Source organism: Balaenoptera acutorostrata, chromosome 13 (genome assembly GCF_949987535.1).
Source record: "Balaenoptera acutorostrata chromosome 13, mBalAcu1.1, whole genome shotgun sequence".
NCBI classification, from domain to species: domain Eukaryota; kingdom Metazoa; phylum Chordata; class Mammalia; order Artiodactyla; family Balaenopteridae; genus Balaenoptera; species Balaenoptera acutorostrata.
Window position 1 is genome coordinate 75,937,864 of NC_080076.1, and position 22,964 is coordinate 75,960,827.

General features: G+C 39.2%; 1 protein-coding gene across 8 annotated transcripts in view; it reads left to right on the plus strand.

Annotated features, from left to right (window-relative positions):
- Positions 1-22,964, plus strand: part of LOC103005732 (beta-adrenergic receptor kinase 2) — a 203,196-nt gene that overhangs the window by 82,697 nt on the left and 97,535 nt on the right. For 4 of the 8 annotated variants that reach the window (XR_009005044.1, XM_057526625.1, XM_057526624.1 and 1 more), the window contains one exon: positions 18,215-18,291. The exons of 2 other annotated variants lie outside the window; for them this stretch is intronic. Coding sequence is in view for 4 of the 6 variants with exons in the window: in XM_057526624.1 (XP_057382607.1) it covers positions 18,215-18,291 (77 nt within the window). In the remaining 2 variants the exon portion in view is untranslated. Of the gene's footprint in view, positions 1-21; positions 40-18,214; positions 18,292-22,964 lie in introns of those variants that run through there. 2 more of the 8 variants (XM_057526626.1, XM_057526628.1) reach the window with 2 other exon arrangements.

A 22,964-nucleotide genomic window follows, 5' to 3' on the forward strand; every position in this document is an offset into this window, starting at 1 on the left:
TGATCGAGAACAGCTATTCCTCTGGGACCTGCGAAAACGGTAATTATGACTAAGTGAATAAGCAGTTTCTGCCTTTTTCCCAGGAGGAGCTCGGGGGTTAAATGCCTGTTCTGTTTAACACGAGAAGCGCAATCTCACTGCTGTTAATGAGAAATTGTATAATAATAGACCGCCTCACCCCCTGGCCACCCAACAGGATTTCTCTCTCTTATCATTTAGAAAAAAAGGGCAGCTCAGGCTGCTTACCTCCCACCCGCCCCCCCACCCCCAATTTTCCATATCTGAGAAAAGGGTAAAAGGGACAAAACAATATTTTTGGCTTTATTTGCAATAAAAATCACTTTCTCATTCAAATAATCTTCCTCTGTTAATAAAACTGTGTATTTGAAGATGGCTGTAGGTGAAAATGCATTCTGTGTGCCTGATGGTCTGTCCTTATTCTCTGGACTTGAGCGGTGGGGAAATGGAAATGATGTACTTGGCAACTTTTGCTTTCTGGTTGTTGAATCATTTGTCAGCTAAGTCATTTGCATGCTAATGAGGTGGTTCTGGACTGCCTCTGCTTCTCTTTTTCACTTCTTTATCCTTCTCTGTTTTTATCACTGATTAGAAGTTAGACCCCCTGGGCCTTTTTGGATTGCTGTATGGGTCTGAAATGCAGCAGGCTCCCCATATCCTGGAAATATTTCTCCTAATTTTGGAAGTCTTCTTTTGGGTCACCTGTGCTTCGGCTTCAGTGTGAAGCAAAAGCACCTTGTAATACTTTATAGGACCATAAAGAAAAAGCCTCTTAGAGAATACAGTGAAAATATTTTTGCAGCTCATATATTTTGTGACTGATTGTAAGAGTCAGCTTTGACCCAGCCTTGGACTTGTACTCTTGTTTGCTCTCATTTCCTTCTTCCAGGGTTTCAGGAGCAGGAAAAAGTGATTATATGAAAGTAGCCCGGCCAGACCTTCATCCTTAGTGAACTTGAAGGCCAGTTGTCATCACTGGCCCCTCATTTTCCTGTGCCCTCCCTCCTACCTGGCATACTGTACTAAAAGAGAAAGTGCTAGACTAGGAAGTATGGCCCTGATTCCACTGGTAATTTGCCATGGGCCGTTGGTAAGTCACTTAAATTCAGTTCAGTGTTAAATCCAGTGTGTTCAGTTTCCCCATCTGTACAATATGATATCGATTCCTTTTTGATCACAAAATGTCCAAATAAAAATCTGTCTCTTGAGAGCATTTTCTATCCATACAGTACATTTGTGAGCAGGAGAGAACATTCATTTCAAACACAGAAAACTCAAAAGAGAAAAAAGATTGGAAGCAGTGTGAAAAGATAATTTTACTTTAATTTACACCATAGGTGGTGGTGGTTGTGATTTATATGCAGTATGAGACATAACACCTTAAAAAATGTACAAAACAGTAGGAGATAAAAGCAGTATTGCACGGAGACCCTCGTGCCACGTGCTCAGAGGGGGCGGGCTCAGGAGGCAGGACTTCTGAAAAGTTAGAATGTTGACCCCTAGACCCATAAGTAGGTGAATTTCCCAGATTTCTCCTCAGTGTTCTTCCTCTAGCTGTTTGTTGTAGTACTGTTTGTCTAGAACCTTCTGCATGTGGTGCTTTGCGTGGTTCTTTTCCTTTCTTTCCTCCTTCCTCCCTTTTTTCTTCCCTTCTTCTTTCCCTCCCTTTTTCCCTCCCTTTACTTCCTTCCATCCATCCATCCATCATCCAGTAGGCTCTGGGCTCTATTGGCTTCAGTACCTAAGAGTTCACAAGCGTGCCACTTTTAAATATAGATAACTAAGCAATTAAGAGAGTTGACATCCTCAAAAGGTCTTTGCTTCAGTAAAATGCACCAAAAATCATAATCTAAAAGCAGCTGGCTTCAGCATATTGAGCATAAGATGATGCATTCTAGTCTTCCTCAGACATTCAAAGATCGCATCTTAATAACATAGCATTGTCACATCTCATGTTTGAAAAGATCTTGGAGGGCATCCAGTCTAGTCCTGCATTGGTGGGCGACCTCCCTCTCTGGCATCCAGCCAGGGTCATCTTTGGGGAGCATCTCTGGAAGCTCCGTGGTGTTGGAAAGCTCTCTTGTAATTCATTCTGCGCACAGGTCCCTTGCTCTCCTTTAGTGGTCTTGCAAAACAAGTTTAATCCCGCCCCAAAGTAATGGATCTTCAGACGTTTGAAGGCAGCTACCACAGCCCAGAGTGGCTGCTATGGGCAGCTGTCCCCCGTTCCTTTAGTTGTTCCTCATATCATGCTGAAGTCTGCACACTGCTCTGTAATCCACGCTCATCAGTATGAACATTACCTAGCTGAGTAAGAATATTAAAATTTATGAAGACTAAAAAGGTATCTGCAGAGTTACTGTAATGAATTTAGTGATGGCAAAACTGTTAAATCCAAAGTCAAGTGTATGGTCAAGTCCCTCTAAAAGTTCCATTATAGGGAGAACCTTTTTGGTTCCTTGAATGATTTTAAAATTCATTATACCGGTTTGATTAGGGGATTGTTTCCATTAGTAAAAGTTTGGAAGCTAGGCATGGGTTACATGTGTTTTGTGACAGTGACTGCCCTTTGCCAAGTGCTAAGTGAGTGCTAGGCACTGTGTATTTCTTAGATAATCATGGGCTAAACTATTTCAGGAAGAAAGCGAGCTTCAATTAAGTTGAAAAGATCATCTTCTGAGGGTTAGAGAGCGTATGTTTCATATATTCCAAAACTTACAACTCTGGTAGCTGTGGAAAGCAGCAAGTTTCTTCATTTTCAGCAAGAAAACTTTCTTGAATAACACCTCCTTGGTATTTGTATTTTGTGTCATTAAGTCAGTCCGTTGCTCTTTATTATCTAGAAAGGTAACGTTATATTTTCAGGTCATTTCTTCTAAATTTTCTATATCTGTATTGCTTTCAATAAGGATTTAAGTTAAAAATGAACTGAGATGGGAAGGCATTTACACAGCTGTTAAATACTGCAGGCTTTCATTTTGCATCATGAAAATGTCTAAGGCTTTGATGACATTTTCGATGTCTCTTCTTTGAAAAGTACAAGGCTTTTGCTGTTGGGTGTAAGGGTGGGGGGAATCTATACCCCATGTAGAAATGGAACTAACCCTAATAGAAAAGGTCAAGGGACTTTCATATTCATCTTTTTTTTTTAACATCTTTATTGGAGTGTAATTGCTTTACAGTGGTGTGTTAGTTTCTGCTGTACAACAAAGTGAATCAGCTATACATATACATATATCCCCATATCTCCTCCCTCTTGCGTCTCCCTCCCACCCTCCCTATCCCACCCCTCTAGGTGGTCACAAAGCACCGAGCTGATCTCCCTGTGCCATGCAGCTGCTTCCCACTAGCTATCTGTTTTACATTTGGTAGTATATCATATTCATCTTTAAAAGGCCCTGCTTTTTTCACCTACATGTACTGTTTCTTTTCTCATAATGACACCCTAACTGGGAAAGGGATTACGCAATGAATCTAATCATCACAACATTAAGTGTAGAGTAGAGTGTAAAGTTTTCCTGCTCTCTTTTTGTGTTCCATTTTGGAACCGCTTCCTTCTGTTTTGTTTCCAGTGGCCGTGGAGGAAAATTTATTATTTTATGCAAAACATCCCAAGTAGAATTGGGCTAGGAGGGGAAGGTGTTCTCTGCACAGTAGTAGTTTGTAAGTAAGGGATGAGAGGATGCTTATGTTAATAACACCCCCCCCCACCCCGCCCCTCCAAAGAGAAAACTGTAAGAGTTTTGTGTTCAGGGATTTCTTAGGGTTTAATCATTTGGTTTTTTTTTTTTTTTTTTAATTCCACGTGGAAAATCAGCCAGCATCTTTATGTTTCAGTCCTTTAAATAAAGTGCCCTGCTTGAGAGGGGATTGGTATTTCAAATTTTTTTTTTTTTAAATTCAGGTTACTCTGTAAGAGAAGCTTATTTTCTCTGGCCATGTCATGCTGGAACAGTTTGATGAACTAGAGGCTGGACGCTCCTTCCTGTAAGATCAGAATTTGAAGTTAAACGTTATGGCCTGTGGGTGTCTCACAAGTCTCTGGTATAGGATAGATGGTGGCAGAACAGTAGAAAAAGCCAGACTCCAGTTTTGAAGGGCCTCCTCAGTGGTTCTAACCTGATAAAATTCTTTCCCTGCTCTTAAGAAACATTCTCCAGACCTGGGGTGTGAATTGGATCAGTATTAAAATGATCATGATGGGACATCTACTTGCTGAGCTTAACACTTAGGTCTGACAATGTTAACTTATTAAACCCAATGACATCTGATGGTCATCTGTTTCATATTTATGCAAGAGCTTTGAATTCAGAGTACAAAAAACCCCACTAATACTTGTATACAGTGCCTTGTAACAAGTTTTACACATATTGACTCTTTCTTGTTAGTTTTTATGGTTATTCTCTGTAGTTGGTAGACATTTGAAAAAGAAAAAAGAAAATTACTCCAGACATGTCCACGTGGAGACATTGAGAGGGGTATTTTGTCTACTTGGGGGAAAGCTGGTACTCTCCTCGGACACCAGTGTCTTTCCTGTGGTCCTGGGGGCTTCCCCCTGCCCTTCAGACTCAGAAACTGGATTCTGTCATGGCACTGGGTCTCTCTCTGCCTCTTACTGTGAAGTTCACATCAATCAGCTGAGTCGGCCCGACTAGCGCCTTCTCTTCTCTTATCTTCTTCGAGCCCGGTGGTTCTTATTTCAAGACCCCTTTGAGAATCCGATGAGGTAGAGGCTCCCACCCCTCAAAGTGCACTAACTCACATGGTCGATTTACCTGAAAAGCCAGATTGTAGGTGGAGTGTCAGATTTGCTGCTTTACACTCAGCACTCATTCTCAGGAGCCTTGATGCCTGAAGTCCCCATGACCTGAGAGTTCTCCCCTGCAGGCGGCCCTCGTGGAAGTGACGCTGTCCTCAGAAGGTGACACAGGTGGCACAGGCCTGTGGCTGGAGGGGTAAGAAGGCCTAGCCCCCTGGCTCGGCAGCTGCAGAAGCTGGGACCAGGTCATTTCTCCACGGGGTGGCTTTACCCTGGGTGTGGAATCCTGGAATTCCCTGACAGTGAGAGGCCCGTGTCCACATTTCCATGTTTCCTGCTCTAACTGGTGCCAGGCGCCCCCTGGATTCGGTAACACGGTCACTGAAGCCACAGCTTGTTAGCCGAGGAGCCTTTGGCATTTCTCTGCCCTTTGTGTTATGCGTTGATTTAAAATTTTCATTCTCCGAGGGCAAGCTTTTTCCCTTATTTTCAGATTCTTGGAAACGGCTCCACAATACTCATCATCCCCATTTTAGGAGGAAGTTCAGGTTCAGAGAGAAGCTAATTGCTCAAGATCACCTTGATAGCAAACGGCACAGTTGAGCCTCAGTTCAAATTCTGTGCATTTTAATAGACAACCTCAGACTACCTTCTGCCACATGAATCTTCTAAACAAAGAAGTTTCTTGGATTTGGGTAGAGGAACATTGTCAGTTTCAGATGTTAGTAACACAGTTTGAAAATGCATTGTCTTCATTCAGTTGGGTGATCTACTACAGGGATCTGATGAGGTGATCCAGTAGCTTACATATATTGATACTTCCATTATTTTCCTACCTCAGACACACTTGTAATTTCAGATGCACCCTTATTTCAAAAGCAAAATTAAAATTCACGTCTCTCCCTGTCTGTAGGTAAATGGGGATCTTTGGCTTGAACATACTTGTCAGTTACTCTAGATGCATTAAGGATTTTTTTATGTTACATTTATTAATCTTGTTAGTAGTACCTTCTAAATTGTGGTAGAAAATTAATGAAGCAGGTTGCCTATTAAACCTTCATACAGAAAGGTCGTTGAGCTCGTATTGGGATGGAGTTCTGTTTGTCAGAGACACTTCAGTGACTCCATCCACAACTCAACTTCTTCACCTGCTATCCCCGAAAAAGATTCCCCAAGTAAAACGCCTTATTGATCACTACTGGCAGTGAAAATAGAGCACCAACTCTGTCTCTGGAAAGCGGCAATGAAAAAGGTAAAGAATTAAGCATTTATCTTACCTTTCAGTACGAACTACATTTTAAGGTAACCATAACTCCCTAGTTGGTCATGGGAGATTCATCTTTACAGAAGAATAGCAGCAAATCAGGAGGAAATTGCAGCAAATCAGAAGGAATGATGGAATTAGAAAAAAAATCATCATTTTGCAACTTTTACTGAAAGTATTGATTTAGGCAAAGATCATCAGTGTATGAAACCACTAAATGAAAGGTAGATGGGGGAATTTTAAATGGAGAGGTCAAACTTTCACCATCTGAATTTTAACATCACTAACGTTGGGGCTCAGGACAGGCCGACCCCAAAATAGGCTAAAGTGGCGTACTGATTATTTTGAATTAAGGTTACTTAAGAAACAACCAATGGAAGAAGAACACTTTGACCCTCCTTTGTCTCCAGAAAGCAGGAAATAAATCTCCCATGTGAAAGGTACCCTCCCCGCCCCAGGAGGTAGAGAGACATACATCCTTATCACCAGAGATGGCGAATTCAGGGCTGAAAAGGCTGTGTAAACAAACCTTGTTATTACTTCTTCACTAATTTAGGACCCCAAGCCCAAATGTCTTTGTCTTGTCAGTTCTTCACAGATTTATTGTTTCTTTGTCTAAGAAGTATAAAAGCCACCTGCTTTGGTCATTTCTTTAGGTCCTATTTCTGTGAGACTTCTGTACGTATGAATTAAATTTGTTCTTTTCTCCTGTTACTCTGTCTTGTGTCCATTTAATTATTAGACCGGCCAAAAGAACTCAAGAAGGGGAGGGGGGAACTTCCCCCTCCCCAACACTGAGGAGAAATAAATGCATCTACTTGTATGAGGCAATATGAAGACTATGTAGTGAGTATTCCTGCCCCCAAAGGTGGACTTGAACGTACTCAAGTTCAGAGCTGACTTTTAGCTTACAGGACACACGGAGGTAGAAGAACAGATTGAGTGACCTTATGAGGAAGCAAACAGGCAAATCCAGAATGGGGGCCATCCTCCAGGACTGCTGTCCTGGTTTCCTCAGTAAGTCACTGGCATGAAGATAAAAAGTGGGTGGTGGGGATGGAGGGGTGCTCGAGAGTAAAACAGATTTCAGAGATATAATAATCAAATGAATGTGTGGATCTTGATTTGATCTTGATTCAAACCCAACTATATGAAAGACACCTCTGAGAGAATCCTGGAAATTTGATTTAGGAAATGGGTATTAGATCTTCAGGATTTATTGTTATTTCCAGGGTGGGGTTGGGAAGTGATAACGGATCATGTTTATTGGAAGGAAAATGTCCATAGTTTTTAGAAATGCAGATAGAAGTAGTAAAGGTAAAACAATATGTAGTCTGAGATTTGCTTTAAAATGCTTTTAAAAAAACGGAGGAAAAGTGAGGGGGAGGATGAAAGTAGCAGACTAAAATCTTGATAACTTCCTGAGGTGTTGATTGACGGGTTATGGGCGTTCACTCTACCATTCTCTACTTTGTGCATGTTTGAAAAATTTTACAAGAATTTTTAAAACCAGTAGAGAAGATTGCTTTGTGTGTGGATCAAGACTATCTTCGGGTAGGGCTGACGATAACCTCGTTGTTGTCCCAGCGTCACGTGTAACCAGCACTGGTGACTTTGGATATAAATTCCTGTGACACATCGTATGGAGATACAGAACGTCCAGCATCTCAAATAACTGAGACTGAAGGAAGGCTGATGTGCTTTTTGGAAACTGCATTAGATGACTGAAAAAGAGCCTCGTGACACTGATGGCAAAGATATGGATAGAGTTGTAATAAATGCATTTGCAACCAGAGTTCTGACTCATCCAAGTCGTGTGGACAGATTTACAACCTTTTGACCGGAAGACTTCTCATCGAAGGATGAGAAAAAAAAAAAAAGATGGAAAAAGATTATCCAAGAGAGGAAGCATATTAAGACGTGAAACTTTAGAAAACTGTATCCATTTACTCACTGAGTATGGAAGACTTCACTGAACCTCATTCAGTCATGAATATCTATTAAATCATAGCTCTGATGTTTACATTTAGCAGGAAAAAAATAATAACCCATGCTATTTAAGATGATCTATCCTGTAAGCGTACTTTCCATGCCTAACGAGACTCTGCAAAGTAATTCTCACTGAGGTTACTTTGACAACTTTCTATTTTTAAGTTATGTGACTATTAACTTGTCAAAACATTTCAAAATAATTTCTTTAAAAGAAGTGTTTTCTAATGTGTTGCTCTAAACCAGACCTCACCAACTAATTACCAATATGACTGGTACGAAGAAAAACAAAACTTTAAGAGAAGTCAAAACAAATCTGGATAAATGGGAGAGTTACAAGATATTTCTAGACAGGAAGACTCAGTATTAAAAAGATGTCAGTTCTCTTCAAATTAACCTATCCCAATCAAAATCCACATGAGAATTTTAAAGAATGTGATAAGCTGATCCTCATTCATCTAGAAGAGAAAAATGGGCAAAAATAACCAATAAAATTTTGAAAAAGTTAAACAGCAGGGGTCTGCTCTACCGAATATAAAACATTGCTATAAGAATGAAAACAGTGTGGTCTTGTTTCAGGCACAGACACGTAAGTCTTGTTTCAGGCACATAAGACACATAAGTGACAGAGCATGCAAAATCTCCTGTATATGCATATTTATATTCATCTATATAGTAAAATTTGAATTTGGCTTATGAGCAAAGGTAGCATTTTGAGTCTGTTGGGGAAGGGATTGTGCATGATAGCTGGCCATCAGGTAAAGTCATAACCCCTCCACACTGTAAAAAAAATAAATTCCCGAGTGTTTAATGAGATAATCATCAAAATATTAAAAATAGAAAAACATGAGAGTATATATTTTTATTACTCTGGGATATAAAGGGCTGTCCCAGGTGAACTCCAAACCTGGAAACCATAAAGGAGAAAATGAATGAATACATGACACAGATGAAGAGTTCTCGTGTGATAAGTAGTATCATGTACCAAATTAAAAGATGAGTAGTTGAAAAATTCCATTGGATGATCTTATATGGAGCATATTTTACTTTGTAAATCTGTTTGCCTAGAGAGTGCTTGTTCTCTGAGGTTCTGGCCTGGTTCACATTGTCTTAGGGAAGAACTGTGGGAGGGGGACAAGGAAGCTCAGCAATTGTATCCAAGTCAGCATTTTTGCCAGTTGTAGAAACAAAATGTCATCTGTCAGTCCTTGGAAAGGAAGTGTTTGCTTTATATATTTATTTTTTGGCCGTGCTGCAAGGCACACGGGATCTTAGTTCCCCGACCAGGGATCGAACCCAAGCCCCCTGCAGTAAAAGCGCAGAGTCTTAACCACTGGACCGCCAGGGAAGTCCTGAAGTGTTTGCTTTAAAAAAAAAAAAGCCATGGGGGCTTCCCTGGTGGTGCAGTGGTTGAGAATCTGCCTGCCAATGCAGGGGACGTGGGTTCGAGCCCTGGTCTGGGAGGATCCCACATGCCGCGGAGCAACTGGGCCCGTGAGCCACAGCTGCTGAGCCTGCGCGTCTGGAGCCAGTGCTCCACAACGAGAGAGGCCGTGATAGTGAGAGTCCCGCGCACCGCGATGAAGAGTGGCCCCCGCTTGCCGCAACTAGAGAAAGCCCTAGCACAGAAACGAAGACCCAACATAGCAATCAATCAATCAATCAATCAATCAATAAAGAAAAAAAAAAGCCATGAAAAGCTGGACATTAATCTCAAGGGTGGTAATTTAGGTATTCTCGCGTAGTTAGAAAAATGAGTCCAAAAGTGGAGGCTGTATGTTGTCTGGCAATTTTCTCTGTGTTTTTTTTTTTTAACCTGCTGCTATCCTTTGTCCATTTACTTCAATTATTCGGTGCAGGCTGGCATGGCTTATCAGATGCTGCACGAGTGGTCCCGTTGCTTTCTCTGTCAGGGGCCCCTTGGGATCTGGAGTTCAGCCGTGTTGCACTAGACTCTGTAGGCCCCTGTGATTGCCCCTGTTGACGCGTACCTGTGACACTGCGTTGGGACTCCCTGCTTACCCCACTGTCACCCCTCTAGACGTGGCCCCCTTCAGGGCAGAGACTGGGTGGGACCCACTGTGTATTCTGAGTGTCATGCACAGTGCCTGGCTCGTGGAAAGGAGACACTTCCTATCTTGAATGAATGAGTGATTAAGTGAACAGGGGATGGGTACGGAGGTGTGTATGTTTACAATACATTGTGGGAAATGATACAGTGGTGCCACCTGACATGCAGTGGAAACCGAAGTAAGAGGGCTTGCCTCTGCAGGGGTTGGCGAAGGCCAGTGACCCTGACCTGGATCCTGGAGGCTGAGCAGGAGGTTTTCACATGAGGAGAGGCATTGGTGGGAATGGCATTTACAGAATTACAGAGCAGTGAAGAAATCCTGCGTGGCTACTGTGTGAGGACAGAGGGAAGATATGGTTGATGAGGTAGCCTGGGGCGTCTTTGAAAATGCTCCCCATAACGTGCCAGGGAGTTTGGATATTGGGCAAAATGTGAGGCCCTTGGGATCTTTTTTTTAAAATTTATTTTATTGAAGTATAGTTGATTTACAATGTTGTGTTAATTTCTGCTGTACAGAAAAGTGATTCAGTTATACATATATATGCATTCTTTTTCATATTCTTTTCCATTATGGTTTATCGCAGTATATTGAGTCTAGTTCCCTGTGCTATACGGTAGGACCTTGTTGTTTATCCATTCTCTATATAATAGCTTGCATCTGCTAACCCCAAACTTCCAATCCATCCCTCCCCCTCTCCCCTTCCCCCTTGGCAACCGCACGTCTGTTCTCTGTGTCTGTGAGTCTGTTTCTGTTTTGTAGATAAGTTCATTTGTGTCATATTTTAGATTCCACATATAAGTGATATCATATGGTATTTGCCTTTCTCTGTCTGACTTACTTCTCTTAGTATGATAATCTCTAGGTCCATCCATGTTTCTGCAAATGGCATTATTTCATTCTTTTTTATGGCTGAGTGATATTCCATTATATATGTATATATACCACATCTTCTTTACCCATTCATCTTTTGATGGAAATTTAGGTTGTTTCCGTGTCTTGGCTATTGTAAATAGTGCTGCTATGCCTTGGGATCTTTTAAATGAGATAATTCCATGAAAAATGGCTCTTAGGAACAAGGAGGGCGCTCCCAGCCCTCCTACGGACTCTCCTTGGCGCCAGTTTTCCCCTCCTCTGATGCTTATTCCACACAGACAGCAAGGTAGCCATCAGATGAAGCTGCTTCTATATTGTTGCTGATGCAAACGTATTTTGAGAGAAAGATAAATGGGTTCAAAAATGATTATTGTAACCAATTTGAAGGGACGGTTTAGATCACAAAGTTTTAGTAACTCTGATTAGGTAAATTTGATGAACCCATAACTTTGTTCATCTTTCATATTGTATCTGTTCAGGGGTAACTTTTGTATTGATGGTGTGGTTTTTTTTTGTTTGCTTTTTGTTTTTGCCAGTGAAATTCAATTATGTTTAGTGTCACTTTAATATCAGGTAATATATTGCAAAAGAAAAGGCATTAAAAACAGGATGTGGATTGTCAAAATATTGGAGGAAAAAACACAAAGGAATTCACATTTAGCTTAATTGGGTTGTGGTCGCCTGAATATAGATCATCTCATGCGCTGTTGTTTAATGCTATGCAAATTACATACAAGACTTTTCTGCCAAAGATCTGGTGAACCGAGGAACCTTGGGAAGAGCTGACAGTATGAAAGAAAGCAGTTTCCTTTTGGGGGAGTTGAATCTTGGTATGATTGCTTAGTTATCCTATCTTAAAAAAAGCCTGCCTTTTGGGTTTCTTGATGGTCATAATGATAACAGCTCTTATTTGGGCAATGCTTCTAACAAAGCCATCTTGCTTGATCTTCACAACTACCTTATGCATGACTAGTTTTTTTTTAGGTGATGTGTCACATATTATTTGAAATATTTGTTTAGATGCATTTTACTTTGGACATCAGAATAGAACAGAATTAAACTTCACATAGAATATAGAGACTTTTAATAATGGGAGGTATCCATAGTCATCCTTTGGCCAGTAGAGAGCAGATATCTGCTCTTTAAACTACTTTAGTAGTAGAAAAATTCTTTAAGTTATGATACAATATTTATTATACTTACCTTGCATTTATGTAGCAGAACCCCAGTAGGTCATGACAGGTAGGGTTGGTATATCACCAACCAGTTGGTATTAAATTAAAAAAAACCATTATGCCTCCAATCGGTACAGTATTATACATAGTAAGTATATATGCTTATTTTGTTGAAGAGGTGTGTAAAGTAATGGTCCAGGAATCTGGAGGCCATATTTTGATTGTTTTAAACTTTCTGTAATGAAAATTTCAAACATGTACAGGAGAGAATCATACAATAAATTTGTTGCCACCACTCAGCTTTATCAATAATCAACACATAACCAATCTTGTTTCATCCATACATTGTTTCCTTTAGGTTATTTTGAAGCATACCTAGACATGATATATATCATTTCATCTGTAAATATTTCTGTATTTCTAAAAGATAAGAGCTCCGAAAATACCCAACATAAGCATAACACATTGCTACTGCTAAAAAAGTGGTACTTGCGTAATATCATAAAATATTCAATCTGTATTCACATATCTTCAGTTTTTTTACAAGAACTTTGTTTTACTTGAATTGAGGTTTTTTTTAAATTAATTAATTAATTAATTAATATTTTTGGCTGTGTTGGGTCTTCGTTTCTGTGCGAGGGCTTTCTCTAGTTGTGGCAAGCGGGGGCCACTCTTCATCGCGGTGCGCAGGCCTCTCACTATCGTGGCCTCTCTTGATGCGGAGCACAGGCTCCAGACATGCAGGCTCAGCAGCTGTGGCGCACGGGCCTAGTTGCTCCGTGGCATGTGGGATCCTCCCAGACCAGGGCTCGAACCCGTGTCCCCTGCATTGGCAGGCAGATTCTCAACCACTGCGCCACCAGGGAAGCCCCTTGAATTGAGTTTTAAATAAGGTTCATATGTTACACCTGATTGTTATTTCTTTTAAGTCTTTTTTGAACTATAGGTTCCCTATCATTTTTCCTCTTGAAATTTTTTGTTGAAGAAACTGGGTCATCTGTTGTGTAGAGTTTCCCACACCCAAGATTTCGCTGATTGCATCCTTGTGATATGATGATGATAATAATAAAATCTCTAGCTTTATTGATGTAATTCATGTAAAATAAACTACACATATTTCAAGACTGCCCCCAGATGCCAGCTGCAATATGTGTCTAAGGTCTACCTGCATTTCTACCTAACTGACTACACGTTTTGGGGTTCCCACGACCTTCTTCTTAGGTTTGAGATTTCACTAGAACAACTCACAGAACTCAAGAAAGTCCTACGCCTATGATTAGTTTTACTGTAAAGGGTTCAACTCAGGAACTGCAAAGTGGTTGTTACGTAGGGCAGGGTCTCATGGGAAGGAGTGGAGTACAGAGCTTCCACACCCTCTCCAGGAGTGCCACCCTCCCAGCACACTGACGGGTTCATCAGCCTGGAAGCTCTCCAGACCTCATCGTTCTAGAGTTCTTATTCAAGTTTCATTACACAGGCCCCATTGATTAAATCATTGGCTGTTAGTAATTGAACTCAGTTCTAGCCTCCTGGAAATCAAGTGGTAGGGCTGAAAGTTCCAGTCCTCTAATCACATGGTTGGTTCCTCTGGCAACCAGTCCTATCCTGAAGTTATCTAGGGGTTTTCCAAGTCACCTCATTAGCATAAACTCAGGTATGGGTGAAAAGGGCTCCTTATGAATAAGACATTCCTATCACTCAGGAAATTCCACCGGTTTTAGGAGCTCTGTGCCAAGAAGCAGGACAGAGACCAAATATCAATACATACATTTTTAACTTTACTGTATATATCATTTCCAAAAGTTTGCTCCTGCCTCTTTGTTATCAAACAATATGTACTCTTTTTTTTTTTTGTAATCTGGCTCCTTTTACTCAGAATAATTTTTTTGAGATCCACCCATGTTATATCAATAATTTATTCCTTTTCATTGTTGAATATTATTACATTATATGGCTATCCACTCATATTTATCCATTTGTTCACCTATTGGGGGCACTTGGGTTGTTTCCAGTTTTTGATCATCACAAATAAAGCTGCTGAGAACATTCATGTACAAGTCTTTGTATGGGTGTATGCTTTCATTTCCCTGGGGTAAATACCTAGAAGTGGAATTGATGGGATTTTATAGTGGTTTGTGTTTAACTTATTACGAAACTGCCCAATTGTTTTCCAAAGTGTTTGTTTTGTTTTACATTCCCACTTGCAGTGTATGAGAATTCTGGTTATTCCACGTCTTTGCCAATGTGTGATACGGTCAGTCTTTTCAAATTTTAGCTACTCTAATAGGTGTGTAGTAATATCTCATTGTGATTTTAATTTGCCTTTTCCTAATGACTAACGTTGAGAATCTCTTCATATGCTTCTTTGCCATCCACATATCTTCTTTGGTGAAGTGTCTGTATGCATCATTTGCCCATTTTTTTAAGAGGGTTTTTTGTTTTGTTATTCTTGAGCTTTGAAAATCCTTTATATGTGCTGGATACAATTCCTCAATCAGATATATGATCTGCCAGCATTTCCTCTCAGTCTGTGGTTTGTCTTTTAATTCTCTCCATTGTTTTTTGAAGAGCAGAATTAAACCAAAATTCAATAACAGAAGGATATCTGGAAATCTCCAAATATCTGGAAATGAATCACCTCAGTAATAAATAACTTACAGTTCAAGGAAAAAAATATCAAGAGAAATTAGACAATAATTTGAATTGAATGAACATGAAGACAGACTATTAATATCTGTGAGGTACAGTTAAGTCAATGCCCAGAGGAAATTTTATAACTTTAAATGATTATATTAGAAATGTTTAAATTCAGTGGTGAGACTTTTTAAGAAATTAGAAAAGTAGCAAATTAATCCCACAGTAAATTGTAAGCATTTAAATAACAAAGAGTGGAAATCAGTGAAATATAAAAAATATAAATAATAGAAGAAAATGAATGAAACAAAAACTAAACATCAGTACAGTTGATAAACGTCTGCCTAGATTGATCAAGGGAAAACAAAAGGAAAATACAGTTTAACAGTATAAAGAATGAATGAAGAACTGTCACTAAATCTTACGGACATTAAAAGGGCAATAAAGAAATATCAAATTTCAGTAATTCAACAAATTGGATGAATTGGACAAATTCCTTAAAAGATACAAGTTACCAGTACAAGAAGGAATAGAAAATATGAATAGCCCTATTTCTATGAAAGAAATGGAATTTGTAATTTAAAACCTTCCCACAAAGAAAATTCCAGGCTCAGATGGCTTCACTGATGAGTTCTATCAAACATTTGAAGAATTAATACTGTCTTACACCAACTCTTTCAGAAAAATTAAATAAAGGAATAATTCTCCTCTCATTTTATGAGTCATATTATCTTGATACCAAAACCAGAGAAAGCTATTATAAGAAAAGAACAAGACTTCTACACTGAAAGCTATGAAATAGTAATAAGAGAAATTATAGAAGCTTAGATAAATGGAGAAATATGTCGTATTTATGCATAGTACACTTAGTATTATTGAGGTTAATTTCCCCCATATTGATCTGTAGATTCAACAAAATCCCCATCAAAGCCTCAGCAGGCTTTTTCTGGGAGGAATTTTCCATGTTGATTTAAAAAACTTATATACAGTGAACCTAGGATAGCCAAAAAACAAACAAAAAACAAAACCAAAAGCAATAAAACAAAGTTGGAATGCTTAGGTTACTAAACCTCCTGATTTCAAGACTTACTAAGCCTAAAGCAATCAAGATAATACAGTATTTTTGTAAGGGTAGACATATAGATCAATGCAACAGTATAGTCCAAAAATAGACATACACATATTTAGTGTTGAATCAACAAAGATGCCAAGAAAATTCAATGGAGAAGGGATAGTTTTTTCAACAAATGATACCGGAACGATTAGGTATTATAAAGAAAAAAAGAACCTTGGTTCTTACCTTGCATCGTACACAAAAATAACAAATGGATCTTAGACCTAAACATAAAATCTAAACTTTAAAATTTCTAAGGGAAAGTATAGGTTAAAATCTTCATGACCTTGGGATGTGAGAGATTTCTTAGCACAGACTGTCTACCAAAGAAGTAATCAGCACATTGGAACTCATTAACTAAACACTTGTTCTTTTAGAAGGACTTCATGAAGGAAATGAAGAGGCAAGGTGCAGAGTGGGAGAAAATATTATTCATCAGGGAAATGCAAATTAAAGTACAAATCAAAATGAAATACTATTACACACCCAACAGAGTGGCTAGAAGTAAAAATATTGACAACCGAAGTATTGGCAACTGGAACTATCATATATTGTTGGTGGGAATGTAAAATCCTACACCCAGTTTGGAATATGGTTCAGCAGTTTCTCATAGTGTTCAATATAACTCACCATATGACCAGGAGTTTCACCTCTAGATATTTACCCATGAAAAATGAAAACACATGCCCATAAAAAGACGTATACACAGATGTTTAAAGCAGCTTTATTTGTAATAACCCCAAACTGGAAACAACCCAAATGTCTATCAACAGATGAACAAATAAACAAATGGTAGAATATTCATACAATGACATACTACTTGGCAATAAGAAGGAACTGGATACTTATGCACACAACAATATGGATGAAGCTTGTTTATGCCGAGGGAAAGAAGCCAGACACAAAAGACAACATATTGTATTATTTATATAAAATTCTAGAACTACAGCAAGTCATCTTTATTAACAGGAGATCAGTAGTTGCTCAGATCCTAGAATTTGGGGAGATTGATTGCAAAGGAGCATCTTTTGGGGTGATAGAAATATTTGATATCTTGATTAGAAGAGTATGATATGTGAAAAACTCATTTAACAGTACACTTAAATGTGCATTTAATTACATGTAAATTATACCTCAATTAGTTTCAAAAAGGAAGGGATAATGCCAAATTGTTGCCCATCAGTGGATGATAGAGACTTAATTTCTACTTTTTCCATTTGGATAATCGCTTTGGGGGTTCACTTATTGAATAGTCCCTCCTTTCCCCATTTTTCTGCCTTGCCACTTCTATTACGTATCAAGGTTCCATGTATGTGTGGGTCAGTTTATATGCTTTCTGTTCCATTTCATTGGTCAATTTGTTTATCCTGTCTTAATTATTTTAGCTTCATAATAAGCCCTTTTATCATCATTGTTTTTCTTCAGAAATGTCTTGGCTATTCTTGAGCCTGTGTTGTTTTGCATACACTTTATAAAGAGCTTATCTGTTTCCGTGTTCTATGAAAAATCCTATTGGAATATTGACGGGAATTGTATTGAGTTTATAGATGAATCTGGGTAGACTTTGGGTTTCTGCAGTATTAAATCTTTCCATTCCTAACTGTGGTCTATCTTTCCATGTATTAAGATCTTTACTGTCTCTCAGTACAATTTGTAATTTTTCCCTGTAACATTCCTGCACATATTTTAAAAGATTTATTTCAAGGCATTTGATGTTTCTTATTCTGGCGTAAGTGAAATCTTCCTTCTAATTATGTTTTATCGTGGTTTATCATTGATGTATAGAAGTGTGATTTTTTGAATATTAATATATCCAGGGAACATTTGCTTTTGCTTTAGAAAGAAACTCATTCATCGATTAGCAGAATTTGTCATGTGTGTGTACGCTTTTAATATTTTTGTAAAGTGGTGGTGTTGAGGGAAAGCTTCCCCAAAGTCCTTAAGTTATTTTTCATAGTCAAGTCTCTACATGTAAGGTTGGCCCTGAGTCATGGGAAGAGGGTACTAGCTGGAGCTGTGGTGTTTCCAGCTTTAAATTTAGTCAGCTGTTTATGCAATCATGGGTGTCAATAAGAGGCATCTCTCGTCAAGCCAGTATCCTTTTTTTGGGCATATTTTTTATTGAGGTATAACTGACAAATGAAATTATTTATATTTAAAGTATACAATGTGATGATGTGATATACACATACATTATGAAATGAATACCAACATCAAGTTCATCAAGCCAATATCCTTGAATGAAGACATCCGTGTATCTTCCATTCTAGGGATGGAGGCTGTCATTGTTAAAAACATGTCACTCTTCTCTTTTAGTATCCGGAGCGTGATGCAGAAGTATCTCGAGGAGAGACATGAAATCACTTTCAACAAGATTTTTAATCAGAAAATTGGTAAGCCTGCTTGTTTGTTTGGCAAACTGTAATTCCAGTCGTGGTATCGGGTGGCGCCACAATAATGTATAAACGCAGCCCCTAATGCTGTTACATGCTTTATAGCTCAAGCTGGGGATGAAAGAAATTGCATGTAATTAATAACATACTAAATGATTACTTATGTTCCTAGTAATATCTCTTGTAAGTAAGCTATTGGAAAACAGACTAGTTTGGCTGTAGGTTTTAAGACAGTTTAGGAGGTTCCCCAAATCAAAGGATTGGGTACTTGGAAACCAGAAAGAAGCTCTCTTTGGACCCGCGTCTGAGGTCCTCAGCTTCTCTCACTGATCTTGTACGTTCCGTGGTCACAGGGGGTTGGCATGTGTCTTCGTAAACCTCACCCTGCTCTTGTGTCTGCTTCCAAAGTGTGGGACTGGCTTACTTGATCAGTTCTCATGGGTTTATGGGTTTTGTTTGCTGCTCACTATTGTCAGTTCCACATCAATTTCCCTTATTCCTTTGGCTCCATTTGGAATCTCTACTTAGCGGGTGACCAGGACTCCCCCTGTTGTGTACACAGATCTCATGGACCCACGCCCATCTCTGGCCAGCGCTGGTCTCAGCCTATGCAGATGTGTGGTTGTGTAGGAGTGCTCTGTGGTGACCGCAGTTAGTGCCCTAGAGAAATTAGGACTGGACAGGAATTGCTGTAGTGGGAATTTCAAGACCCACAAAGAAATGAGACACTGTATTCTCACCTGCCTTCTGAAAGACTGGCAGTTTGTTTAAAGGTGACTGTCGGCCAGGTTAGATGAGAGCTGTTGTCCACCTGTTTGTTTGTTTGTTTTTCCCATTCCCCAAAATCAGTTCCCACTGTCCAGAAATTTCCTAAACAATCTTTTGTTCTTGAGGCTAGGATTCATCATTTGGCCTGTCATCTGGCTCTGTTGTTAACTTGCCCACAGTGATGTAATAAGCAGATCATGCTAGAGTTTTTCCATGAAATCAGCATAGCTGAATACAAGAGACCAGGAAGCTCTTTTCGTCTCTTTGCATCTTGTTTGCCTCCCACAACTGCTCAGAGAAGGTTTGCGGAGGAACTGTGTCTGAGTTTTTTAATTAACTTAATACTAGAGGATTACTCTGTTAAAATTTCAAGAAATTAAAGTCTTCCTAAAGTTTCCTGGAACTCTGCTTCTGCATGTAGTTCTGTTTCCATGATTCATAGACACAGGCTGGGACTTTTCCCGGCGGTCCAGTTGTTAAGACTGCGCTTCCACTGCAAGGGGCATGGGTTTGCTCCCTGGTTGGGGAACTAAGATTCCCGCATGCTACACAGCACAGCAAAAAAAGAAAAAAAAAATTTCCATAGATACAGGCTGACTGATCTCTTTGAGACTGAATATTCTTAGAGATAATTCTGGGTCACCCTTCCGTGTACAGGTAAGGAGGTGTAGACCCAGGTTGATGAAGTGACTTGTTCTGATCTGACGTTCTCCTTCTCTGATAATTCTTTAAAGGCTCTTGGAAAGAAAACCATGACTGTAACATACTGTAGAAAGTCACCCAGTAAAAACTGGAGAGATTTTTTTTTTTTTAGAAAGAATTACAGTGATCTCCTTTGTTCAAGGAAAGCAGAAACCAGTGAGGAAAGTCTTTGGAAGTTTGTGAACCACTTTTTGTCACAAAGTAGCCATCTATGAAGGCAGTCTTCTGTAGATGTGGCTTCTGTGATAACCCACAAAATACAGTGCTCAAAAGGCGGCTGGCGTGCTCTGGAGAAGCAGATGAAGAGTAGCCCGTCCGTTCTGAGGACGACGTGGGGAGAGCCCTTAGCCACATGGAAACGTTTCATCCTGAGCATCAGGATTTGGTGGGGGAACAGATTTGGCTTTCATCTCATCCTTTATTGCTGCTTCTCGTTGCTTCCATGGCGTTTGGTTACCTGCCATCTATATAAATGCTCTCCTTTGCTTCTGATTTTGTACTGAAAAGCAGAAAATAAAACTAGCCTGATAACAAGATTGAGAAACTCCGTATCTTTGAGAGGGAAGGCAAAAAAGGAATTCTTTATTGGTTACTCAAATTTTTAAAAATGTTTTACAGCTTTGTTGAGATATATTTGAGATCGCATAAAATTCACCCATTTCGAATATACAGTTCAGTGGGTTCTCGTGCATTCAGAGTTGTGTGACCGTCAACAACTCTTGTCACAGAACATTTTCAACACCCCAGAAAGAAACTCCACGCCCATCAGCAGTCCCTTTCCATTCTCCCTCTCCCCCCAACCCCTAAGTACCACTAATCTAATTTCTGCCTCTGTGGATTTGCCCATGTTGGACACGCCACATAAATGGCATCATAAGAAGAGCTAACACCTATCCTTCTCAAACTCTTCCAAAATATAGCAGAGGGACTCATTCTACAAGACCACCATCACTCATTCTACAAGACCACCATCACCCTGATACCAAAACCAGACAAAGATGTCACAAAGAAAGAAAACTACAGGCCAATATCACTGATGAACATAGATGCAAAAATCCTCAACAAAATACTAGCAAACAGAATCCAACAGCACATTAAAAGGATCATACACCATGATCAAGTGGGGTTTATCCCAGGAATGTAAGGATTCTTCAATATACGCAAATCAATTAATGTGATACACCATATTAACAAATTGAAGGAGGAAAACCATACAATCATCTCAATAGATGCAGAGAAAGCTTTTGACAAAATTCAACACCATTTTTGATAAAAACCCTCCAGAAAGTAGGCATAGAGGGAACTTTCCTCAACATAATAAAGGCCATATATGACAAACCCACAGCCAACATCGTCCTCAATGGTGAAAAACTGAAACCATTTCCTCTAAGATCAGGAACAAGATAAGGTTGCCCACTCTCACCACTATTATTCAACATAGTTTTGGAAGTTTTAGCCACAGCAATCAGAGAAGAAAAAGAAATAAAAGGAATCCAAATCGGAAAAGAAGAAGTAAAGCTGTCACTGTTTGCAGATGACATGATACTATACATAGAGAGTCCTGAAGATGCTACCAGAAAACTACTAGAGCTAATCAATGAATTTGGTAAAGTAGCAGGATACAAAATTAATGCACAGAAATCTCTTGCATTCCTATACACTAATGATGAAAAATCTGAAAGTGAAATTAAGAAAACACTCCCATTTACCACTGCGACAAAAAGAATAAAATACCTAGGAATAAACCTACCTAAGGAGACAGAAGACTTGTATGCAGAAAATTATAAGACACTGATGAAAGAAATTAAAGATGATACAAACAGATGGAGAGATGTACCATGTTCTTGGATTGGAAGAATCAACATTGTGAAAATGACTATACTACCCAAAGCAATCTACAGATTCAATGCAATCCCTATCAAACTACCGCTGGCATTTGTCACAGAACTAGAACAAAAAATTTCACAATTTGTATGGAAACACAAAAGACCCTGAATAGCCAAAGCAATCTTGAGAAAGAAAAACGGAGCTGGAGGAATCAGGCTCTCTGACTTCAGACTATACTACAAAGCTACAGTAATCAAGACAGTATGGTACTGGCACAAAAACAGAAATATAGATCAATGGAACAGGATAGAATGCCCAGAGATAAACCCACACACATATGGTCACCTTATCTTTGATAAAGGAGACAAGAATATACAATGGAGAAAAGACAGCCTCTTCAATAAGTGGTGCTGGGAAAACTGGACAGCTACATGTAAAAGAATGAAATTAGAACGCTCCCTAACACCATACACAAAAATAAACTCAAAATGGATTAAAGACCTAAATGTAAGGCCAGACACCATCAAACTCTTAGAGGAAAACATAGACAGAACACTGTATGACATAAATCACAGCAAGATCCTTTTTGACCCACCTCCTAGAGAAATGGAAATAAAAACAAAAATAAACAAATGGGACCTAATGAAACTTAAAAGCTTTTGCACAGCCAAGGAAACCATAAACAAGACGAGGAAACCATAAACAAGACGAAAAGACAACCCTCAGAATGGGAGAAAATATTTGCAAATGAAGCAACTGACAAAGGATTAATCTCCAAAACATACAAGCAACTCATGCAGCTCAGTATCAAAAAAACAAACAACCCAATCCAAAAATGGGCAGAAGACCTAAATAGACATTTCTCCAAAGAAGATATACAGATTGCCAACAAACACATGAAAGAATGCTCAACATCATTAATCATTAGAGAAATGCAAATCAAAACTACAATGAGATATCATCTCACACCGGTCAGAATGGCCATCATCAAAAAATCTACAAACAATAAATGCTGGAGAGGGTGTGGAGAAAAGGGAACCCTCTTGCACTCTTGGTGGGAATGTAAATTGGTACAGCCACTGTGGAGAACAGTATGGAGTTTCCTTAAAAAACTAAAAATAGAACTACCATACGACCCAGCAATCCCACTACTGGGCATGTACCCTGAGAAAACCGTAATTCAAAAAGAGTCATGTACCAAAATGTTCATTGCAGCTCTATTTACAATAGCCAGGACATGGAGGCAACCTAAGTGTCATCAACAGATGAATGGTAAAGAAGATGTGGCACACATATACAATGGAATATTACTCAGCCATAAAAAGGAACAAAAGTGAGTTATTTGTAGTGAGGTGGATGGACCTAGAGACTGTCAT